The sequence below is a fragment of the Thamnophis sirtalis genome, unplaced genomic scaffold (assembly GCF_051295495.1).
Source record: "Thamnophis sirtalis isolate CommonGarterSnake01/CBP01778 unplaced genomic scaffold, rThaSir2_p1.2 scaffold_9, whole genome shotgun sequence".
In the NCBI taxonomy this organism is placed as follows: domain Eukaryota; kingdom Metazoa; phylum Chordata; class Lepidosauria; order Squamata; family Natricidae; genus Thamnophis; species Thamnophis sirtalis.
This window is the reverse complement of record NW_028261389.1, coordinates 33,497,388-33,517,506: the sequence shown is the minus strand read 5'-3', so window position 1 is coordinate 33,517,506 and position 20,119 is coordinate 33,497,388. Positions and strand designations below refer to the sequence as shown.

Below are 20,119 nucleotides of genomic sequence, written 5' to 3'. Positions count from 1 at the left end.
TTTAAATGAAGAAATCTGGGGTTTTACTCATCTCCCCACCCCCCTTGCCATGAGCAATGTTAAAAAAACATTTGAATCCAAATTGAAATTATGTTGGATTTTTGCAAGTAGAAGAAATACAGATTTACCTACTAGAAGACAATTTCAGGAAAAGTTTTAAAACCAGTAGATTAGCGTTGAAACAAGGCAACACGTTTTCTCTGATGTTTTTGGTGACATACAAAATATCCCACTCACCATATTCCTGAAGCACCACACATTATGGCAAAATATAACATAAGATGGTGTATTGCTACATTGGCAGACATTAAATCACATCTGTTATAGAATGCCAGAATACGTGGTCTGGCAGCATGCCATACTCAGTTAAACAGCTTGGAAAATCTGCCATTTAAAAAAAAAAGAAAAACAACTTCACATCCCTTATCCCCTGGCACATTTACAACATATGTACTGTCATGGCTCTAGAATTAGTATTAAGAAAGTATTTCAATACATTATCCTAAAGCATCTGGATAGCAAAAATGTCAATTATGTATGTTCAGGTGCAGGACCACTCACCCAAGCAGAAGACAATGAATCTTAGTTCACGGGGGAAATCAACTTTATGCAATGAGAAAACTGAAGAGCACATCCCATTTTTCTAAGCAGGAGGAGGAAACTGAGTTTCTTAAATGATGAACATACAATTTTGTGTGTGTATTATACAAAGTTTTGTGTATTTTTGGCAAGTTAAACAACCAACATCACTGTCTCCATAAACAGCACCTGCAGCTAACATTTTCCATCATGTCCATGTTTGATGTTTTTAGTGGAATAATATCCAGAACTTTAAATTATAAAATCATAATAATATCTAAAACATAACCTATGTATGTGGTTGAACCAACCTTCTTCTTCTTGGTCAAATTTCAATAGAAAGAAAAATAAGATGTTCAAGATAGATGGAGAGATCAAGAAGCTAATTTCTTATATTAAAGCAGTAGACACAATACCTGCTTATTAACTGTTATTGATAGTCCCCCAACATTTCTACTCATCTTTAAGCAGACATGTTTCATGCTCTGTGCACGCAAATTAACATTGGTAATTTAATATTATCAAATCTTAGCTATAGTGTAAACTTGTGAATTTAATATTCAAACTGAGCTAGATTGCAAGAAAATTAAAACCAGAGAAAATCTACACCCCAAATATACATCTAAAATCATTCTGAGAGTTCAGTTAATTTTTTTTTTGGCTTGGTGAACTTTTTTCTTGAAGTACTACAATACTAATATTTTTGGTTTCAGCTGAGAAAGGGAGCAACCCAGAGGCCCGCTCATCACTAGGATCAAGCCCAGCTGTTTAATAAATTTTAAGTATTAAGTGTTAATTGAGAGATTTCCCAGCCCCAAGCTTTCCAAGCTAACTTTGGAGAAGTTCCTGTAATTTTGGGTGCGATTTAAACTGAACATTCAAAATGAATTTACTCCATCTGAAGGAAAACAGCACAATGCTTCAGGGCCCAGATTCCAGAGAAAGATTGTGAGTTTATAATCAAGCAAGGAACATGAAAGCCTTGCTGGTGAGGTTTAAGATGATCCGTTGCCATTTTCTAAACATGAGGAAAAATGTGACAAGTGTGATTTAGAAAGAGGTATTTAATACATGCAGTTTTCTCTTATTATTTCCCATTTGTAATGGTATGGGCCAACATAAAGCTACTTCCATATACAAAGACTGAAAACTGTTGGGGAAAATGCAACAACTAAAAACCCATATCCTCTCAAAACCTGAATATTCACAAGAAGAGAAGCACTAGTTTTATACAAAATGCAATAGAAAAAAAAATCTCAATTTACAAATGAGATGAATGCCTTCCCAAGTGCCCTTTGTTAAAGGATTCATCAGTTACTTTGTGTGCTGCAGACTGCTAGGAAAGTAGCTTTTTCTGAGAGGGACAAGGAAAATGAAGTAAAAGGCATTCTGCTCTTCCAGACATCACTCCTTTCACAACCTAATAAAGTTCAAGCCCATATTTATCCTCTCTACCAAAAGACAGTGCCTTCCAATGGCTTCAATGCAGCAATATATATATAAAAAATATAAAGCCCAAATGGGGTGTGGATGAAAGGACATGAAAGGAGAATCAGTTGCAAGAAATGTGGCTCAAAAAAGGAACAGCTGCTTCCAGAGTTCAGAGCTTGTGCCTCTCCATTTATTCAGTCCAATTGCAATCTGCCAGCTCTTTCAGAAGAGATACTTCTGCCCTCTTGTTTTGTTAGGAAAGCAGATCAACAGATCCAGGAAAAAAGTGAGATGTTTTGCCACATATATGGGAGGCAACAGTTATAGCCTGCTGCTCTTACCTGAGGGTTCCTGATGGAAATGAAACAATCTCACTTTAAGTAGTTTTACTCACATTTCCAATTATTCCTCCTTGAGAGAAAAAACTGCTGCAAGCAATACTGCATTACACCAAGAAGACGTCCAGAACAACTCTAATGCTGCTAAATAATACTACTTTTCCTGTTTAGCATCTCCTGGCCTCCTCTTAACTTTCTTGCTACCTTTGCTTTCTGATCCCCACTACAGCAACTGTGGGAACTGGTATTTCATCTCCTCATGCCCTGTGGAAGACAAGCCATAGTTCCACAACACTATAGTTATCAAATATAAGTATATATTCAATAAATATACATATACACATGGTATGAGTTGTGCTGGTCCTATTCTCCCCACCAGCAGCACCACCTCCTGTACTTTCTATTCAACTCCAACAGCAGAGAAAGCCTTTTTTTCTGTAGTCTCTCAAAATCTCCTTTTGCAAGAGAAACAAGGAGGTGGCAGTTGAGAAATCTCCCTTCCACATTTAATTCATCAAAAGAACAGTGGAGTTTAAGGAGCTGCCAGCCTTCTTTTCTCATTGTTCAGCCTTTTTATTCATCCACATTGCAGAGGCTTGTTCTGCTGGGGTGTGTAAGAAAAATACTTCAGTGATGTTACATTGGTTTTATTTTTTGTTGTTGTCTGTATTTGATGTAAATCATTATTTAAGAGAGCTGTGCACAAATCAATTCACATCCAAAAGTTTATGGTTTCAAAATTAACAATGAGTTTTCATGAGTAGAGAAAATCAGACAGATTCCCCACCCTGGGATCCCACCTTTTAATTTTCTCAAGACTCTTGGCAAAAGTTTCCTGCTCTCACCTGTCCTAGCTGTAATTTTAGCCCATCCTTCAGAAATGCCCTTGCTGGACTGCCATAACTGAACTTCTAAGCAGATCTCCACACCTCCTTTTTCCACAAGATATACTGCATTCCAGGATGTAAGTATCTATGCAACTTCAATTTTTACCCTTTCCCTAAAGTCTTTATAAAAGAACTGAATGTATTTCATTAAATAAATTCCACATTAGCTGTATCTCACATTTTTTTAAAAGTACAAATGTAAAAAGAACTAATCTTTCTTTCCTCTGTTCTTTACCATACATGGCATCTTCATAGCAATACTAACCATCCCTGTTTGCTGCTAAGAAAACCCCAATTCTGTATTGGGGTATTGCCCCTACCCATGTGCTGACCTCACCTGATCCATGCCCTGTCTTTCCAACTGTGAAAACACAAGCTAAGCTAGTAAGCTCTGACATGTGATGGTCAGGAATGGAAATGTGAGTAGGGAAATGAAAAGAGATAATTAGGAGTTCGGGTGTGGGGAAAGAAAGAAGTGGCACTTCTCATCAGCTCTGCCTAAGCAGAACTCCAATATTCCACTTTTTTTTTGTTTAAAAAAGGAAAGAAACAGTAGCAGAAGAGTAGCAAATGGGAGCTAGGACTAAACCCACCACTTGCCCCTCCCTTGCTTTGCATTTCCTGCACCATCCCCTCCCATGCTTTTTCTCCCATCACTCAGACATCAGATTCAATACTAGAAAGTTTCTCATAAACATGCCCATTGCTAGAGCCATTGAAAGCCCTGGGGTTTTTGTTGTTAGGCACACAGGGGTTGGACTGGTTCCCTATACAGATGTCCTTCTGGAAACGGGCTGGCACAGCTCCATGAAGAGCTGAGACCACTGGCTTGTTGGTGGTGACAATGGCTCGGAAGTCTGGCCTGGCCTTGGGCCCTCCTGCCACCACAGGCTGCCTGAAGAAATAGGATTTGCTGCCATGGAGCAAGCACTGGTCATCCCCAAAAGTGGGGATGAAAGGGTTTTGAGTGACCCGATCGGGGTAGAGAGACTTGCTTAGCATATAACCACCACTAATGCCAGGATTGTTGTGGTGGTGGTGGCTGGTGGCAGGCAGTGAGGACTTGTTGTTGGCAAAAGTGGACTCGCTTGCTGGCATTTCAAACATATGAGCATAAGGGCTTCCCTCCAAAAAGCGGCCTTTGTCCTTTAAGCTCACACTGCATGGGGCCAAGGCTGCTTCTTCCTTCTGCAGATCCACAAATGTGTCATAGGAGTGCTGCCGGCGGAGCTTGTTGCGATTCTTTTTCTGCACCTTGGAGGCAGAGTTGGAAGGGCTCTGAGGGTACTTGGTGGTGGAGGTGCTGGTTGCCACTGGCACAGGAGCAGATGGCTGATCCAGCTCTTGAAGGGAGTTGTCCTCACTGATATCATAGAGGTTGCCTGCCTTCTTGCAAGCTTCACACCGGATGCATGGCTGACGGGTGGAGTTCTGCCCCACCACAGCTGGGGTGTAGTTATGCAGCTTAGATGGGCAACTGCGGCAATAATTAGACCCTGGCCGTTCCTCCCAATCAAGATTGGCAAGGTTTTTTTCCCATGGCACTGGTACCCCACTCACAACACTGTGCTTGTGCTCATTGTTTACTCCAAACTCCCCTGACCCATGTTTGTGATGGGTCCTATTTGAACACGTCCCTGTTCCCCCTAGAGTGTCCCGCTTAAAGTCATCTCCCCGTTCTTTATAGATATCTGTCAGATCTACATGTTCCCAATGCGGTGAGTTTTCCTTAGCCCGGAATTGGTCCAAATAGAAATCCCTTAGCCCTTCCTTGTCTCTAAAGTAGCGCTTGTGGTCAGGAGAATGGGGACGCCGTCGATAGGCCAGTTCAATCTCATCAAATTCTCTCCGTGATTTAGCTGAGGCTGGACGTTTCTTTAAACTATCTTTATATTGCTGTTTTCTCCGCTTTGCTGCATTGCCTTCGATGTTGCCATATGTTACCGTATGAGTGGATATGTCTGAAACATCTGAACGGATTAAATCATCATGTGCCCCTCCTCCACTATATCGATCACCCTTGAATGACAGCTTGCCATAAAGGTCACCTAACTGGCCGTGCTTGGCTGGTGGTAAACCAATATCTAGTGGCTTTTTACTGATGGATCGAGACTGGGAAGAGAAGGGTGGATTATCACAGTCATATAGTCCATCAATAGAACTGGCACTACCAATGCTATGGGGGCGATGATGATGATGATAATGGTCTTGATAAACATTACTTTCTTTCAGTTGTAGATTGCCGAAAGTCCTTTCTACCTCACTAATATAATCACTGAAAAGATTCTCCTCACAAGGGGGGTTATTATAAGACTTGCAATCAGAGTGGGTGAAGCTACGGCGATGTTCAGAGATATCATAAACTGATGATTCACGGCGGATGAAATCCAGGGCACTTTGTGGTGATCCATTGACACCTGAAAGGTTAGCCATGTTCTTTGCTGTTCGGAGCAGACGCAAAATATTAGAATGGGTATTGTTCATGGTGGCAGTAGGAGAATTCATAGAAGAATGATGGTCTTCAATAGCCACTCCATGGATGCAGCTGTAAATACCCTGAAATGGGAAAAAGAGGAAAAAAAGGTTAACAGAGAAGCTTAGCAGATAATCCACAGAGTTGGAAATTGGAAAAATGTCTTTTGGTAAATAAGATTTTATCTTTCACGGTTTCTTACGGTATCACTTTCAATTGGGCAACCTACTTCCTTTGGAGTTGTTCTCATTCTGCTTTCAGAGAGAAGGACCACTTGCATTTGTATACATTAATTCAGATCATTAATCCTTTTGCCACTACTACAACCAATATTTCACTTTTCACTTTTAGTTCCTTTATATTTGGGGATCTATTTCTTTATTTACAAGGTTTGCTAGAGCATCAATCAAAATTATTCTGGTTAATGTACAATAATAAAGGAGTAAAAGAACAAGACAAGAAAAACACCAATACTTAATATGAAATCAGAAAGCCAACCAGAATCAATCTATAAACCAAAACCTCATTGAAATAAATTGACTGTTAATGGCCTTCAAAAATGTATGAAGGGCTGTGTCAAAGTGAGATACAGAGACAGTATATTGTATGAAGAGAGAATCACCTAAGAGGCAATCCCACAGCTGTGTTATTCACATGAAGTGGGTGACTTAGCAGGCCCTTAACGCTTAATATTTGGACTAGATGGGCAAAATCAAACTTGGAAAGAAGTCTCTGATGTATCCCTACACTACAATACACTGTATAAGGCTTTATAAATTATTGAATCCAAAAATCAATTGATTTTAGGATTAGAAATAAACAGATTCTCTTGACTAATCAAATGTGGTATTTTGCCCAGGTAGCTTACAAGTTAGTTTCAAAGGTACCACCAATTTCAGGATATTGTAGTAGACAAGTTGTGAAATGATTAAAATTTTAGACTGTCATCAAGGCTTCTTCATCAGTATGCTGATGATTTACAGTTATATGCCTCTACTTTTGCCTAGCTAAGCAATGATGGTGTTTGGAGACAGTGGGGACCTGGATAAGTAACAATAGGCTTCAGCTGAACCCTGAAGATTAAGTGGCACTGAGTTTTGAAGTCTTTTGGAGCTGAAACTTTACTGTCTTTGGCAGGTAGCAGTCATGTATAAGATATCTTTTGAACAGCTTCATGGTGTGTGCCAGTTGTGCCCCTTCTTGGACTATAAAACTTTACAACTCAGTTACTCACACTTTGGTCACATCCGGTATGGACTATAAAGCACTCTACATTGGTCTATCCTTGAAGAGCATCTGAAAGCTTCAGCTGGTGCACAGTGCAACTATGCAGATATTATGTATGTCCCTAGGGTGGTGCATATTACACCTATGTCCACAACCTGCACTGGCTACCAGTTTGCTTCAGGGTCCAATTCAGGTTGACTTTTTTGCTATGGCCCTCATCTTCTGAACATCATTCCCCCTGAGGAGAGGCTTGCCCTCTGGAACACCATTAAAATGTGGTTCTTCCATAAGACTTGGGGATGCCATGGTGAGCTTGCAAGGTGGCTGCTTGATGTCAAGTGATTGTTTTTTCCTTCAATATGGGGGTTTGTTTTTCATTCATGTTTGAATGTTTTTTTATTGTCATTATGTTTGTATTCTGTCCATTCATGTTTTGTAAGATAGACTGCTCTATTAATTTGATACGTACGTACATTCTTGGCATACCAGCTAAAGATTCCCCTAGACAGAACTTCTAGCTGCTGCTGTAGCAGGAACCAAATCACAGATTATCTCCAGGGTAATGCAACCCTATCATGGGCTGATATTACTGGATAGTCATAATGTCAATTGACCAGCAGTAACTCTGTTTGGCAGGAATTAATTTGAATTTGTTTCATCTTATCCAGTTTATGACGGCCTTCAAGCATCAGTTTAAGACCTCAATAGATTTGTTTTGGATTGGATACCACTATTAGATTACTTCTCTCAGAAATTTCATATCGATGTTAAATAGTGTGGGAGAGGAAACCGAGCTCAAATGTCATGCCACATGAAAGCACTCAAGCAACCAACTTGACCAATCTTTGCCTGTGATTAGGAACCAGAACTGCCCACTTGAGTAGGAGTAAAACCTTTGTAAAAGGTGCCTTTGACTTGAAATCCTTGCAGATAGCCCCAAAATACCATGGTTGAGAGTATTTAATTCTGTTAAGAGATCTATGAGGACTAGAAAGGTATTAGTACCTCCATTCATTTCCCAATAAAGATTGACTACTAGAACGAACATTATTGTTTGGTCTCATGGGTCAACCCTGAATCCTGATTAAAAGGATCTAGATATGATGTTTCCTCCATGATATTATAGAGATGAATCTCTGTCACCCTCCCAACTATCTTCCCCAAACAGAGAAGACTGACACTTGGTGAAAGTTATCAAAAACAGAAATATGGTTTCCTTCCCTTTCAGTGAGTGTAACCTCCTTTTTTTTTGTTACATTAACTAATCCGTTCATTTTAAACATGGTTGCAAATATTCAGGTAAATTAGAAGTTCTGCTCAAAAATGATCTTAAACATACATTTATTTCCAATATCTACTTTGTTGTTCTTGCCAGGAATGTTGTTCTTAATTTACATGTGACATATCTCATTTTTTTTCTGAATAATAAAGTCTACCACTGCCTACCATTATCTTGTTACCTCTCACAAAATATTACTACTAAAATGGACTAAAAGATTACTCTGAAGCTGAAGATACCTTCAATTCCATTGTCTCATACATTTATTGAATGATGAGACTGGTAATTGATCTATGGTCAATTGATCTATGATCTATTTAGCTTCTGATTCTGATTCAAGGTGCTCCTTCTTACTTATAATACCCTAAATGAGGCCAACCTTATACTTTGTAGATGTTCTTGATTCCTGAGATTTGTTCACTCAGGAATCAAAAACTGTCAAGCCAAGTACAATGTATTAGTTCACTTGGCACAATCTCCTGTCCCTCTGCTCAGCCCAGTTTTTCTTATTCATTTGGATCACAGCTTGTGATCTACAAAGTCATACTTGCTCTACTCCTTCCTCAGCAATTGTGACAGAGAAAACAGAACATACTGTAACACTGTATATAACATATCTTTCTCAAGCAAAATTCATTGCCATTTTTTGTTCAATATCTGAATTTGACTTTTCTGGTTACATAATGTGATATCTTAAAGCATTTTGAATTAACTTTATAATTTTATAATCAAAATGAGATATACTTTAAAGCTGAGTGAATTTACAACTTAATAGTATAGGTTTAAAATTTTATTTCAAAATTATATTTGATGAAGTTTCAACTAATTTACAATATGAAAGCATTTGCAGGAATATTTAATTTTTAATGAACATTGGAAGAGCTATGTACAGTAGGATTAAAACAATGGTATATCTAGTCCAGCATTTTGTATCTTATAGTGATCAACTAACTACCTTTTCCATTACATTGCATTTTCATTATCCTTGAGGAAAAAAATGCTATTAAAATTGTTTGAAAGTACAGTGATTTGTATTCAATGCTCCTGATTATTACCTTTGCAGGAATGAAAGGTTCGGCTAAAAAGAAGAAGACTCCTTTCAGCTACACTCAGAAGCACCATGGATACAAGATATCTCTCTTTTTTTAGGCAAGGGGTATGCAACCTATGGCCCAAGGACCACATGCAACCTCCGAAGGCCATGAGTGCTACTCCATTGGTCATTCATAAGTTGTTATCAAACCATGATTTTAAATGTGACAAAAGAAGGATGCTCTTAAATGCATGAAGATTAATTATAGAGAGAATAGTTTTGTTTTAATTTACTTCCTTTATCCACTTCTTTGATCTAGCTCTATCCAATTTCAAATGCATGCTCAGTGATCAAATGTCATCCCCCAGTTTTATATTGGACTAAATGCACCACTGCATTGTAATCCCTTTATTTGATTGAATACACTCACCCTGCTAATGGAGAAGACAACACCAGGCTTGCCAGAACAGACCCCCATGAAGCAATGGCGAAATTGCCAATAAAAGAGATGTTCACAGATGAAGGTGATGAGGCTGAGGGCCATGGCTGCTCCCAACATATAGAAGACTCCTGCCATGTTGTCAATATCCAGCTGACTACTCATTACCTCATTCTTCTCATTGTGGCAAATCCCAGTGAGCCAGAGAGCTTCCAGTTCCTCCATCTCCCCTATAAAAGAGTTGGGGAAAAATGAAACATGAAATCCATTTATGTGTGTGTGAGAGAGAGAGAGTATGAGTGAGTGAGATAATCAGAATAATAGAGACTTCTATTTTTAACTAATTTTATTTGGTATTTTAAAGCATTCTTAATGACAAATATGCTTTGCAGTCTTCATCCCTGTGACTCATAAAGCTTCTTTTCTGAGATTGTTCCCCGTTTCCCATGAACTGAGGGGGATTATGGTGACTTTCCAAATATTATTTGGGAACACACAGCTAAAGGTGATCAAAGATTCATGTCTGTGAGGTTATAGCTGAATCTGCAACCTGCTGGATAAGACTGGCACTTGTGTTGATTTGTAAAGGGGGAATGGCGGAAAGGGTGAACTATGTTTTTTTTTAAAAATCAGCTTGGACTCAGCTCTTACCTGGGACAAAAAAAAAAAACCCTTAACATATTCCATTAACTACAAATAACTACAACCTTCCTTATATTGCCCTCCTTATACATTAAATAATTTGGTCATGCAACATTCAATACTGTTCCATTAGTCTCTTTGTCTGCTTGAATAGTACATTGTTTAATAGCAGCTGTTTTTCTTTTTTTTAAAAAGATCATAAAATTGCATAACAGGTGCTGTATTTGGAGTATTCTTTATATACTTTAATTCCTTATCAGTCCAGTGCCAGATGGCATCTTTGCAAAGTAATGACCTCAAATTTGTGGTGTGGGCAACTACATTGGGAATACATTTTGAGACATAATTTACCATTCCCACGATCCTCTGAACTTCATTTTGGCATGTCAGTTTTGATACATCTGCAATCGCTTTTCCTTTTGTATGGAAAAAGGTCTGGTTTAATGCCATCTTTTGTTAGTACATCTCTCAGATACGGTATTTCTTCAAGGTTTGCTTTTGTTCAATTTTCAATGTCCTTGAGATTTTCCAACACTGCCCCCTCTGCAGAGAGGCCCAGCCTATTTAAATGGTCTTCCCCCCAGTGACTGATGAACTCAGGGTCCAGGGGAAGATGGGGGATATCCTAGTTGCTCTGTTGCATGGTCTTGTGGAGGCTCTGGCTACAGCCTTGAATCAGAAGTGGCTGGAACCCTGGACAAGATCTTGCCCATCACCTTCTTGACACTCCTGCCATTCATGGAGAAGTTGAGGGTGTTGAAAAGAGTCAAGAAATGGGTAGAATGCTGCTGAAGGGAGACAAAGAATGAATCCTACTGACCATAGATGAGAGCTGCTAATTAAGGCCTACCTCATGGCAGTAAAAATGGTGAAAAGTCACAATTTCTTTGCATTTATTGCATCCACAGAGTGCTGCCTGTTGGTCATGTTTAAGGTCACCTGGTCCCTCCTTAGGAAAGAGGGCTCAAATGAACATTTATAGGGCCACGCAGAGGAATTTGTCCAGCACCTGATGGATAAAATTACTTGAATTCATTCTCAGTTAGATTCCAACTATGGAGCAGGTCCAAGGAGCATATTTATCTAGTTATCTGGTAGCACTTTTACCCTGTTCGAGGAAATATACAAGGTCCTCAGGGCTCCTAGTGCAGCTACTTCTTTATTAGATCCTTGCCCTCCTGGTTGGTAAGAGTCACCAGGAGGATGACTTTGGTTGGTGAGGTCCAGGATAAAATCATTTTCTGCTGTGGTCTCCACCTTCTGGAATATTCTCCCATTAGAGGTGAGATCCTCCCCCACACTCCTGGACTTCCAGAAGAGCCTAAAAACTTGGCTCTGCCACTTAACCTGGGGCCCAACTATGTTAGGGGTAGCTGGAGAGGTAGAGAAGATTCTCACCCCCAGATTGCCCATCATCTTGATTCTTAACTTTTTGTTCTAATTTTAGCACTTTTTAAGTTTTATGATATTGTAAGCCACCTAGAGTCACTGTATTGGTAGGATCGGTGGCACAGAAATTTAAAACATAAATAACCTGACTTTTCCTAGTACCAGTTTTAACTTGTAGTTGTGTTCTTCTATGGTGATTCATACAAGGATGTCATTCGTGTATAGCACTGTTACTTGAATATCTACCATCAATTTTGTAAGGTATGATAGAAGATTTCAAAGAGCAGACTGTGCCATTGTACATTTACCCTGTGGTAATGTATCTGGTTGTGTACCAGAACTGAAATTTCTGGTATTTAGAAAATATATTTTACCACCATTTCTTCTATCACAAGGTCACAATGCTCTCTTTGGTTTTGTTTGTTTGTTTGTTTCATTCAATCAATCAATCATGTCTGATTGTTGGAAATTCTTGACAAAGTTTTTCAGAAGTGGTTTGCCATTGCCTCCTTCCTAGGGCTGAGAGAAGGTGGCCAGCTCAAAATCATCCAAATGGTTTTGTAACTAAGACAGGACTAGAACTCACAGTGTCCTGGTTTCTATCCTGAAATCTTAACCACTACACTGAACTGGTTCTCTATTTATTTTCTTTGAGTATGCTAGTTAATTATTGTAAGTACGGGCAAATTCTCAAAATCCATGTTTCTTGCAAACAATAATCACATAATAGATCCACTTAATCTGAAGTTTATTCTTCATTATGGCAAATAATTATTTTTGCTTCGATTCTGCTTTTATTTTTGTCTTCAATACTGCTTTTATATTATGCATTTTATGTGTGTGTCTCCTAAGAATAATGGATGCATTCTTGGAAGTATCACAATATTATAAAATACAACTTTATGCTCAGTTCTGTTCCTAAAATGCATTTTTATTAATCATGGAGGATTTTTTTCTGTAGTAATTCTATATTGATGATATTGATACAATTAACTACTTGTAAACTGTTATATGTTTTTAGGACCATTATGGTGCTTCATGGATTTAATAATACTCTTTTTACATAATACATGGTTTTTTTTTTCATTTCAACATGAATTCAAACCACTGATTGTGTCTACTGGATTCTTATATGATTGTAGGCATAGGTATTAGATATGTCATTTTTTGTACCCATGATCAACTGCTAGACTGCACCAGTAACAGTTATATAATTGATTTACTGTTGTTGATTAAGCCTAAGAAGAAATTATCTTCTTTAGATTCATGCTATTTTTAAAATTGTTTTTGTACTTTTGCCATGTAATTATACTTTCTATATTTATGATATTTTGGCCATTTGCTGGACACTATTTACAGGTATCCTTCCTTCTCACTTAATTACCGCCTAGGTTTGCCTTGTTTTGAGGGGTTAGGGTTTTGTTTGTTTGTTTGCTTGCTTCCTGGTTGCTTTGCTAGAGCCAAAATTATATTTCTGACTGGATCTGCTGACATCATTCCATAGGTCTTGATCACAGGTGATGGTGAATAATGGACTATGAATTATCAATAATTATCAACTATGAATGAGCAACCTCTGCTCTTTGACTTATATCAGTAGCATTTTCTATGAACATTTTCCTCTCTAAGTAACTGGTCCTCCATTATCTTGTTTCTTATGTTTCTTATTTGATCTTTGAGTATTCAGAAGCTTCAATGGTCCAGGTAACTTTGGGTATACCACATATGCCCATGTTTCACCATTGCTTCCCAAGTTGGAAATAAATTTGCACAATGTCTGTATCAAGGCCTTATGTTCAACCATGTTACTTTAAATATTGTGTTATATGCATTATATTATAAATAATAAGCCTTGTCAAAATAGATCACTTATACAATCTAAAGTGAAACCAATAAAATTTATAAGTAACCATTTTCTATACAAATTGAATAGAGACTTGATTAAAATAATGTTCCACCAGGCTGCCTAAGTATATTTATTTTAGATACATATAATCCTTGGATGGACAACTCTAGGTGTAAACCAGGCAACTAGAGATTTTAACAATCAGCCCTATCCCCCTGTGCTTTCTTCACTTCTGCTAGCACACCTTTGTTATTTGAATGACATTGACTTAAAGCAGCGACAATGCAAGCCAAACACTTAATAATATATTCCTTACCCTATGTAAAAGACAAAGTTTATTTTCCTCACTTGCTTCAGAGACAGGTTCCATTCCAGCAAGTGCATCAAGTATTTAAGGGCATTGGTATTTCTGTTGGAGTTACTGCATCCAATGGCCTGTGTATCCCAGCTCACATTTCATCTGACCCAGCTCAGGGGAAAAGCCCTTCAAATGCAGTTTTGCTAACATGCTATTTTATAACACTCAAGATTTGCTGGAAAAGAACAGTGTATCTATAAATCTGATATGGAACTATTGAGAGATTTACAGTTAAATTTCTCAATGCACTTCCTCATACATTAAGAAATCAACTCTCCCTTGCCACTGGCTCTATAGCAGCCTATCAGGAAAATATTTTACAAAGACACATGCACACAAACATATATCTTGCCAGATACAAAGGCTATAGAATGGGGGTGGGGGTAGAGACAACTGCAAACTTATTTAACTCATACAGTACACAAAGCCCTGTGGTAAGATATTTCACTATTGGCAGATTTGAAGCAGTGAAAGTGCTCATTGATAAGCAGTCTGTATTTAGTTATTGGCCAATTCTGGCTAAGCAATGTTTGACTGAAGATTCTTGTTCATCAAATTCCAAACCTCAAGCACTTGGAATCATGCCACACTAAAAACATTTTCAAGCTGCAGATTGAGAAGAAAAACTGGAGGAGCTGAGGATTTGTTTTAAAATGTATTGAGCTAATTGGCAATTGGGAAGATAGAAGATGTGACAGAAATCATTAACTTTAATAGCTGAGTAATCTTATTTATATCTACACCACATGCAACATAGTCCTCCTGATTATAAAGACATTATACCAGTGGTTTATTGCACATTTTGCTGGTGTTCCATAAGTACAACCAAAATTCAGCATTACTCCAAGATTGCTGATTCTGTTCTATGCTTACTGCTTCTTACATCTTGTCTGGGCTTTGCATATCATTCACTCAAAAAGGAATCACATGATGGATATGTATGTATTTATGTGCTGCCGAGGCTGGGAATACTTGTTGGAGTTCCTGTCGAATATGCCAAAATGATTTGACTGTCTTTGACATAAATAGCATGTTTGCCTTTTAGTGTCTTAATTCTGTATTCATAATTATGAAGTATATTTATTTTATTTCATCCTCCCTCTTAACTTCTCTGGGTGACAGTTAGGATACAAACTTAGCAAATATAGCTTATGTGTCTTTTGAGATTTCTGAAACGCCTCCTAATGATGTTTATGACTACAAGCCACTTTGGTAATTGCCACTGACATGTTGAACTGTAAATCTCTCAAATAAATAAATGGCTGTAAAACTAAACATTCACTATGATGCAATGGGCCAGAGTCTTTGAAATAGCATTCCCTATTAGGTTAAAACACTGGAGGGTTTAATGGAGTAATCTTAGTAAAAAAATATATCTTTTTTCTTCATTATCCAAATTACTCACCATCGCCAAAAAGCTGTAAAATTGCAAGATCCACTTGCCGCTTCCAGCCAGAGTTCTTCTGGATGGCAATGCCGTAGCCAGTAGAAGCAAAGACCTTTCCACTGCCAATTGTCACTAGCTTGCAGCCTTCATCTCTGCCAGCCATATAGTTTAGCACAGCAGCATCATAAATAAAAGCATCCAGTTTCCTACAGAATGTCAAAACCCAAAAAGGGGAAAAGAATAACAGAAAAGTGTACAAAATCAATCCACCATTTAGAAATCAACGGTGAGAAAGAATGAATCCAGGTAATACACATATTTATGCAGAACTAAAATTTGAGTAGTCATGGGATCCATGCACATGTTTCCAGAATCTTTCAGTCTTTAAAGATATTTTCATAACCCAAGCAAGAAAATGTCTTCCACTTCTCTCCATAACTCAAACCTGAAAACATCTTCATTCACTTGACTATAACATACCCTTCCTTAACTGTGAGAATCATGTAGCAATATTTCGGCAACATGCCTAGGAAAAGTACACAGTGATTAAAGCAGCAAAGCATACCATTTCCTGATCAAACAGCTGGAGAGATGGTGTTAAGCAAAATGTAATTACTCAAATTAGATTTGGCCGGGACCCCTGCTCTTGTGAAGAGTCCCCTGAGCATCTTTAAACATGACAAGTGGTTGGAGATCATGTTATATCTCAATATAAGGGCAGAAATGTAAGCTTTATATTGCCCAAGTAATCTCATCATGAAGATGGTGCTGATTATTTATAGACAGACAACTTCTGTCACCAAATCTAGGATGAAGATGGAGCAAATCATTCTGTTTTTATTTTTTAGAGTCTTCAATCCACGAAAACAGGGATTTTATTCTGGCACTTTCCTAGAGAGTCAATTTTTTTGAAAAGTATGTAGAGAGCAGGAAGGGGAGGCCTCCTTCATCTTTCCCCACTTTTGTTTCTTTTTCCATCTCTTGTTTTAAAACAATACCCTGGTGGACTAGTGGTGTCACTAATTTTTCTTTGCCTCATTTAGTGGTCAGTCTTCTTGGAAGAGTGGGTCTCATGCTGTTGCTTTTAATGTGCCCCCAAAAGTTCACGAATGTTTGCGGGGCACAGATTAAAGGGGAATGTTTGATATGGCATTATTTAATACTAGTTATATTTTGACAAGTTGTTGAACCATTTGACTGGTTCAGTTCACATTTTATTCTTATTATTCACATATTTCCATAAGGCATTCATATTTATCCCAGTAGGACACTTTTGGCTATAAACAGCATAAACCATCTCAACTGGGCCATAAAACCTGGTTCTGCTTTTGGTCTTTATTTCATCCCAGCTCCCTCTTGTTTACAGCTTGTCAAAGAGCTGCTTGGTGGGCTGCAGTGGAGTGCTAGCAGAGTGGGGAATGGTGCTTCTGGAAGTCTGCCAGTGAGTTCTCTGACAGGTCTATTTCTCTCTGTAGCTGCCTCCTCCTCCTCCTCCTGGGATTTTTCCCATGTGCATATATGTACCCGAAGAAGGTATATTTTTCTGTTCATCTGTGTGAACTGGATTTCACATAGCAATAGCACTTAGACTTTTATACCGCTTTACAGTGCTTTATAGCCCTCTCTAAGCAATTTACAGAGACAGAATATTGCTCCCAACAATCTGCGTCCTCATTTTACCCACCTCAGAAGGATGGAAGGCTGAGTCAACCTTGAGCCTGGTGAGATTCGATCTGCCAAACTGCTGGCAACCGGTGATCAGCAGAAGTAGCCTGTAGTACTGCACTCTAACCACTGTGCCACCACGGCTCATCCTAATAACAATGTTGTGTTGTGGACAAAATATTTATCTATTTGAATTCATAAAGTGTGTTGTTCTTTGGACAGATGCAATGGGCAGTTTGCCCAGGATCAACACCAAAAAATATGCCAGCCCAATTCTTCGGTACTTCCTTATTTTCTCTTCATTCCACTCTGAGTTCCTTATTTCATACTACTGATCCTCTTACTGCATTTGATTTAAAGGGATATAAATATTTATACTTCAAAATTTCCCCATATCTCCTCTAGACAATGGTGTGGAATGGAATGCATGCAATATTTTGGTAAAAGGAATATTTTTGAAGAAGTGAGATATCTGAAGAGGTAGGTTTATACACTCAACATTATTATTTATGCTAAATTTGGAAGGCAGCAGTCTCACCCTGTTTTCAGTGATGATAAAGCATCTTGCACTGATCTTTGGTTGAATTTCACCATATAGGCATGCATCAGTTCGTAATTGTTGCGAATATTCCTCTCCGTACTGCCATTGGGAACTGTTCCAAAGCGGAAAGGTGGTGAGAAAGCATTTGGATTTTGGAACTATAAGAGAAAAAGAAGAAAGGAAGGAAGGAAGGAAGGAAGGAAGGAAGGAAGGAAGGAAGGAAGGAAGGAAGGAAGGAAAGAAGGAAGGAAGGGCCTTTCAGTAATTTATTTGAGAATAGATTAGATTGCCTGAATTTCAGTAACATTAATATTAGTAGTTATCAATTCATTACTGAGGTCCATACATGAAATGGCAACTCTCTTTGAAGTCTTTGCTGCTGAGGTTTATAGAATAAAGTATCATTTTAGTAGAGCTAAATGAAGAGGGATTGTCTGCTACTTACCTATAACAACTGAATCAGAATCATGTATTTTGAGGCTTGACATCATTTATGAGGTAGTATCATCATGTAAGTTTTCATCAATTTATATCATTTGAGTAATTTAAGATGCAATTTATTTCCTCCAAAATAATAATAATAATAATAATAATAATAATAGTCTGAAACTCCGCCGTTGCCGGTCCCAAGCCCGGAAGAGAAAGGAGGAAGGTTGGGGTCAGGTTGGCATCTGGTCCCGTAAAAAAAAAACCGCCAACCCATACAATATGGTGAAAAAAACAAATAAGAATTCCATACCGCATCGGTCGTCGCACGGGTTAACAAGGGCCGTGGCGGATGTTGGGGTCCCTGGACATCCATCGACAAGTGGGCTACAAGTGGACCAGCCAACAAAACGACAAAAATATAGTGCAGATGAAAACCGTGCCATAATGGCCTGTTACTACAACTCAGAGCCAGAAAAAAGAGGCTATTTAAAGCGAATGTATGAATTATGGAAACAACAATATCCAGATTCAAATGTTAGTGAACAACGACTAGCAGATCAAAGGCGATTTATTATACGGAATAAAGTGTTTAGTGAAGTTGAACATGAGGAAATTCAAGCAAATTGCAAAACCCAAAAAACAATATCACAAGCGGAAATAACTGATATTCAAGACACAACTAAAGACATTATAGTAGAACTCCCAGAAGAAGCTCTCGGTGAGGAAATAACACCACCACCACTAGAACCAGTTATCACTGAACCAACTGATGAACTAACTCAAAAACAAAAAGAATTGAAGGATAAGATCATGGAGCATTTTCTGCTTAATGAGGAAAGGCAACGTTTACCATCACTAAAAACTGTGCCTAAGAAAATTTTGGCCCCTATCATGAAAATGGTTAATGCAGTGTTTTCAACAATTGAACCGGGATCCATCTTAGAAACAAACCAGTTAATGTACAGCGCAGCTGTAATAGTCACTAATGAACTAGGCATTAAAATTAAAGTACCTAGTCACACAACAGAAAAATCATCAAAGCCAAAGTGGAAAATCCGTTTAGAACAAAAAATCAAAAAATTAAGGGCAGATGCTAGTAACTTAAAGAACATGCATGAGCAACGGCTTAAAAACAACAAAATCATAGATCGGCTAATCAGGAGATATAGATTGGATACAAGAAACATCAATGAAGCTGTAGAGATTGTAAAACAGCAGATAACAGCAACAGCTAGAAAAATTGAAAGATATGAGGCACGAATCATCCAATATAAACAAAATCAGCAATTTCGATCAGACCAACGGCGTTTTTATCAAAGTCTTAATGTAAATGGTGACACCAAAAGTGGAAAACCAGAAAAACAGGCCACAGTTGAATTCTGGAAAGAATTGTGGGAAAATGCAAAGGACTACAACAAGGAAGCAAAGTGGATACATGACTTTGAGAAAAGCATTGGCAACAAACAAATGCAAGTATTAGAAATAACAACTGAGATGGTCAAAAATCGAGTTAAAAAGGTAAAGAATTGGACATCACCTGGAAAGGACCAATTACATGGTTTCTGGCTCAAATATCTGACCAGTTTACATGCAATATTGGCCAGGCAACTGAATGAAATTTTACAAAAGGGCCAAATTGATGAATGGTTGACAAATGGAAAAACATACTTGATTCAGAAAGATGCAACTAAAGGAACAACACCTGAAAACTACAGACCAATAACATGCTTGCCAACAACCTTCAAATTACTCACAGGCATTGTTGCAGATAACATGATGGATTATTTGGAAACAAACAACATCTTGCCAGTAGAGCAAAAAGGCAACAAAAGAAGGAGCAGGGGCAAAAAGATCAGCTTCTAATTGATAAAATGATATTAGAAAATTGTAAGAACAGAAAAACGAACTTGAATATGGTCTGGATTGATTACAAAAAGGCATTTGACTCACTGCCACATAGTTGGATCATAAAATGCTTAGAAACAACTGGCATTAGCAAAAATATTACATCCTTTACTGAAAAGGCGATGAAACAATGGAGAACTGAGTTGGCAGTAGGGAATGAGATCTACGGAATGGTTAATATCAAGCGAGGAATTTTCCAGGGTGATTCACTTTCACCTCTTCTCTTCATCATCGCAATGATCCCACTATCAGTAATCTTAAAAAAAATGAA

The 20,119-nt window shown here is 38.1% G+C and overlaps 1 protein-coding gene across 3 annotated transcripts in view; it reads right to left on the bottom strand.

The window, feature by feature from the left end:
• GRIN2B (glutamate ionotropic receptor NMDA type subunit 2B) overlaps window positions 1-20,119 on the bottom strand; it is a 352,876-nt gene that overhangs the window by 41,380 nt on the left and 291,377 nt on the right. For 2 of the 3 annotated variants that reach the window (XM_087723269.1, XM_087723270.1), the window contains exons 10-13: window positions 17,512-17,672; window positions 15,327-15,514; window positions 9,678-9,916; window positions 4,394-5,791 (exon numbers count right to left, since the gene is read on the bottom strand). In XM_087723269.1, the coding sequence (XP_087579395.1) occupies window positions 4,394-5,791; window positions 9,678-9,916; window positions 15,327-15,514; window positions 17,512-17,672 (1,986 nt within the window). Of the gene's footprint in view, window positions 1-485; window positions 5,792-9,677; window positions 9,917-15,326; window positions 15,515-17,511; window positions 17,673-20,119 lie in introns of those variants that run through there. The other variant, XM_087723268.1, reaches the window with a different exon arrangement.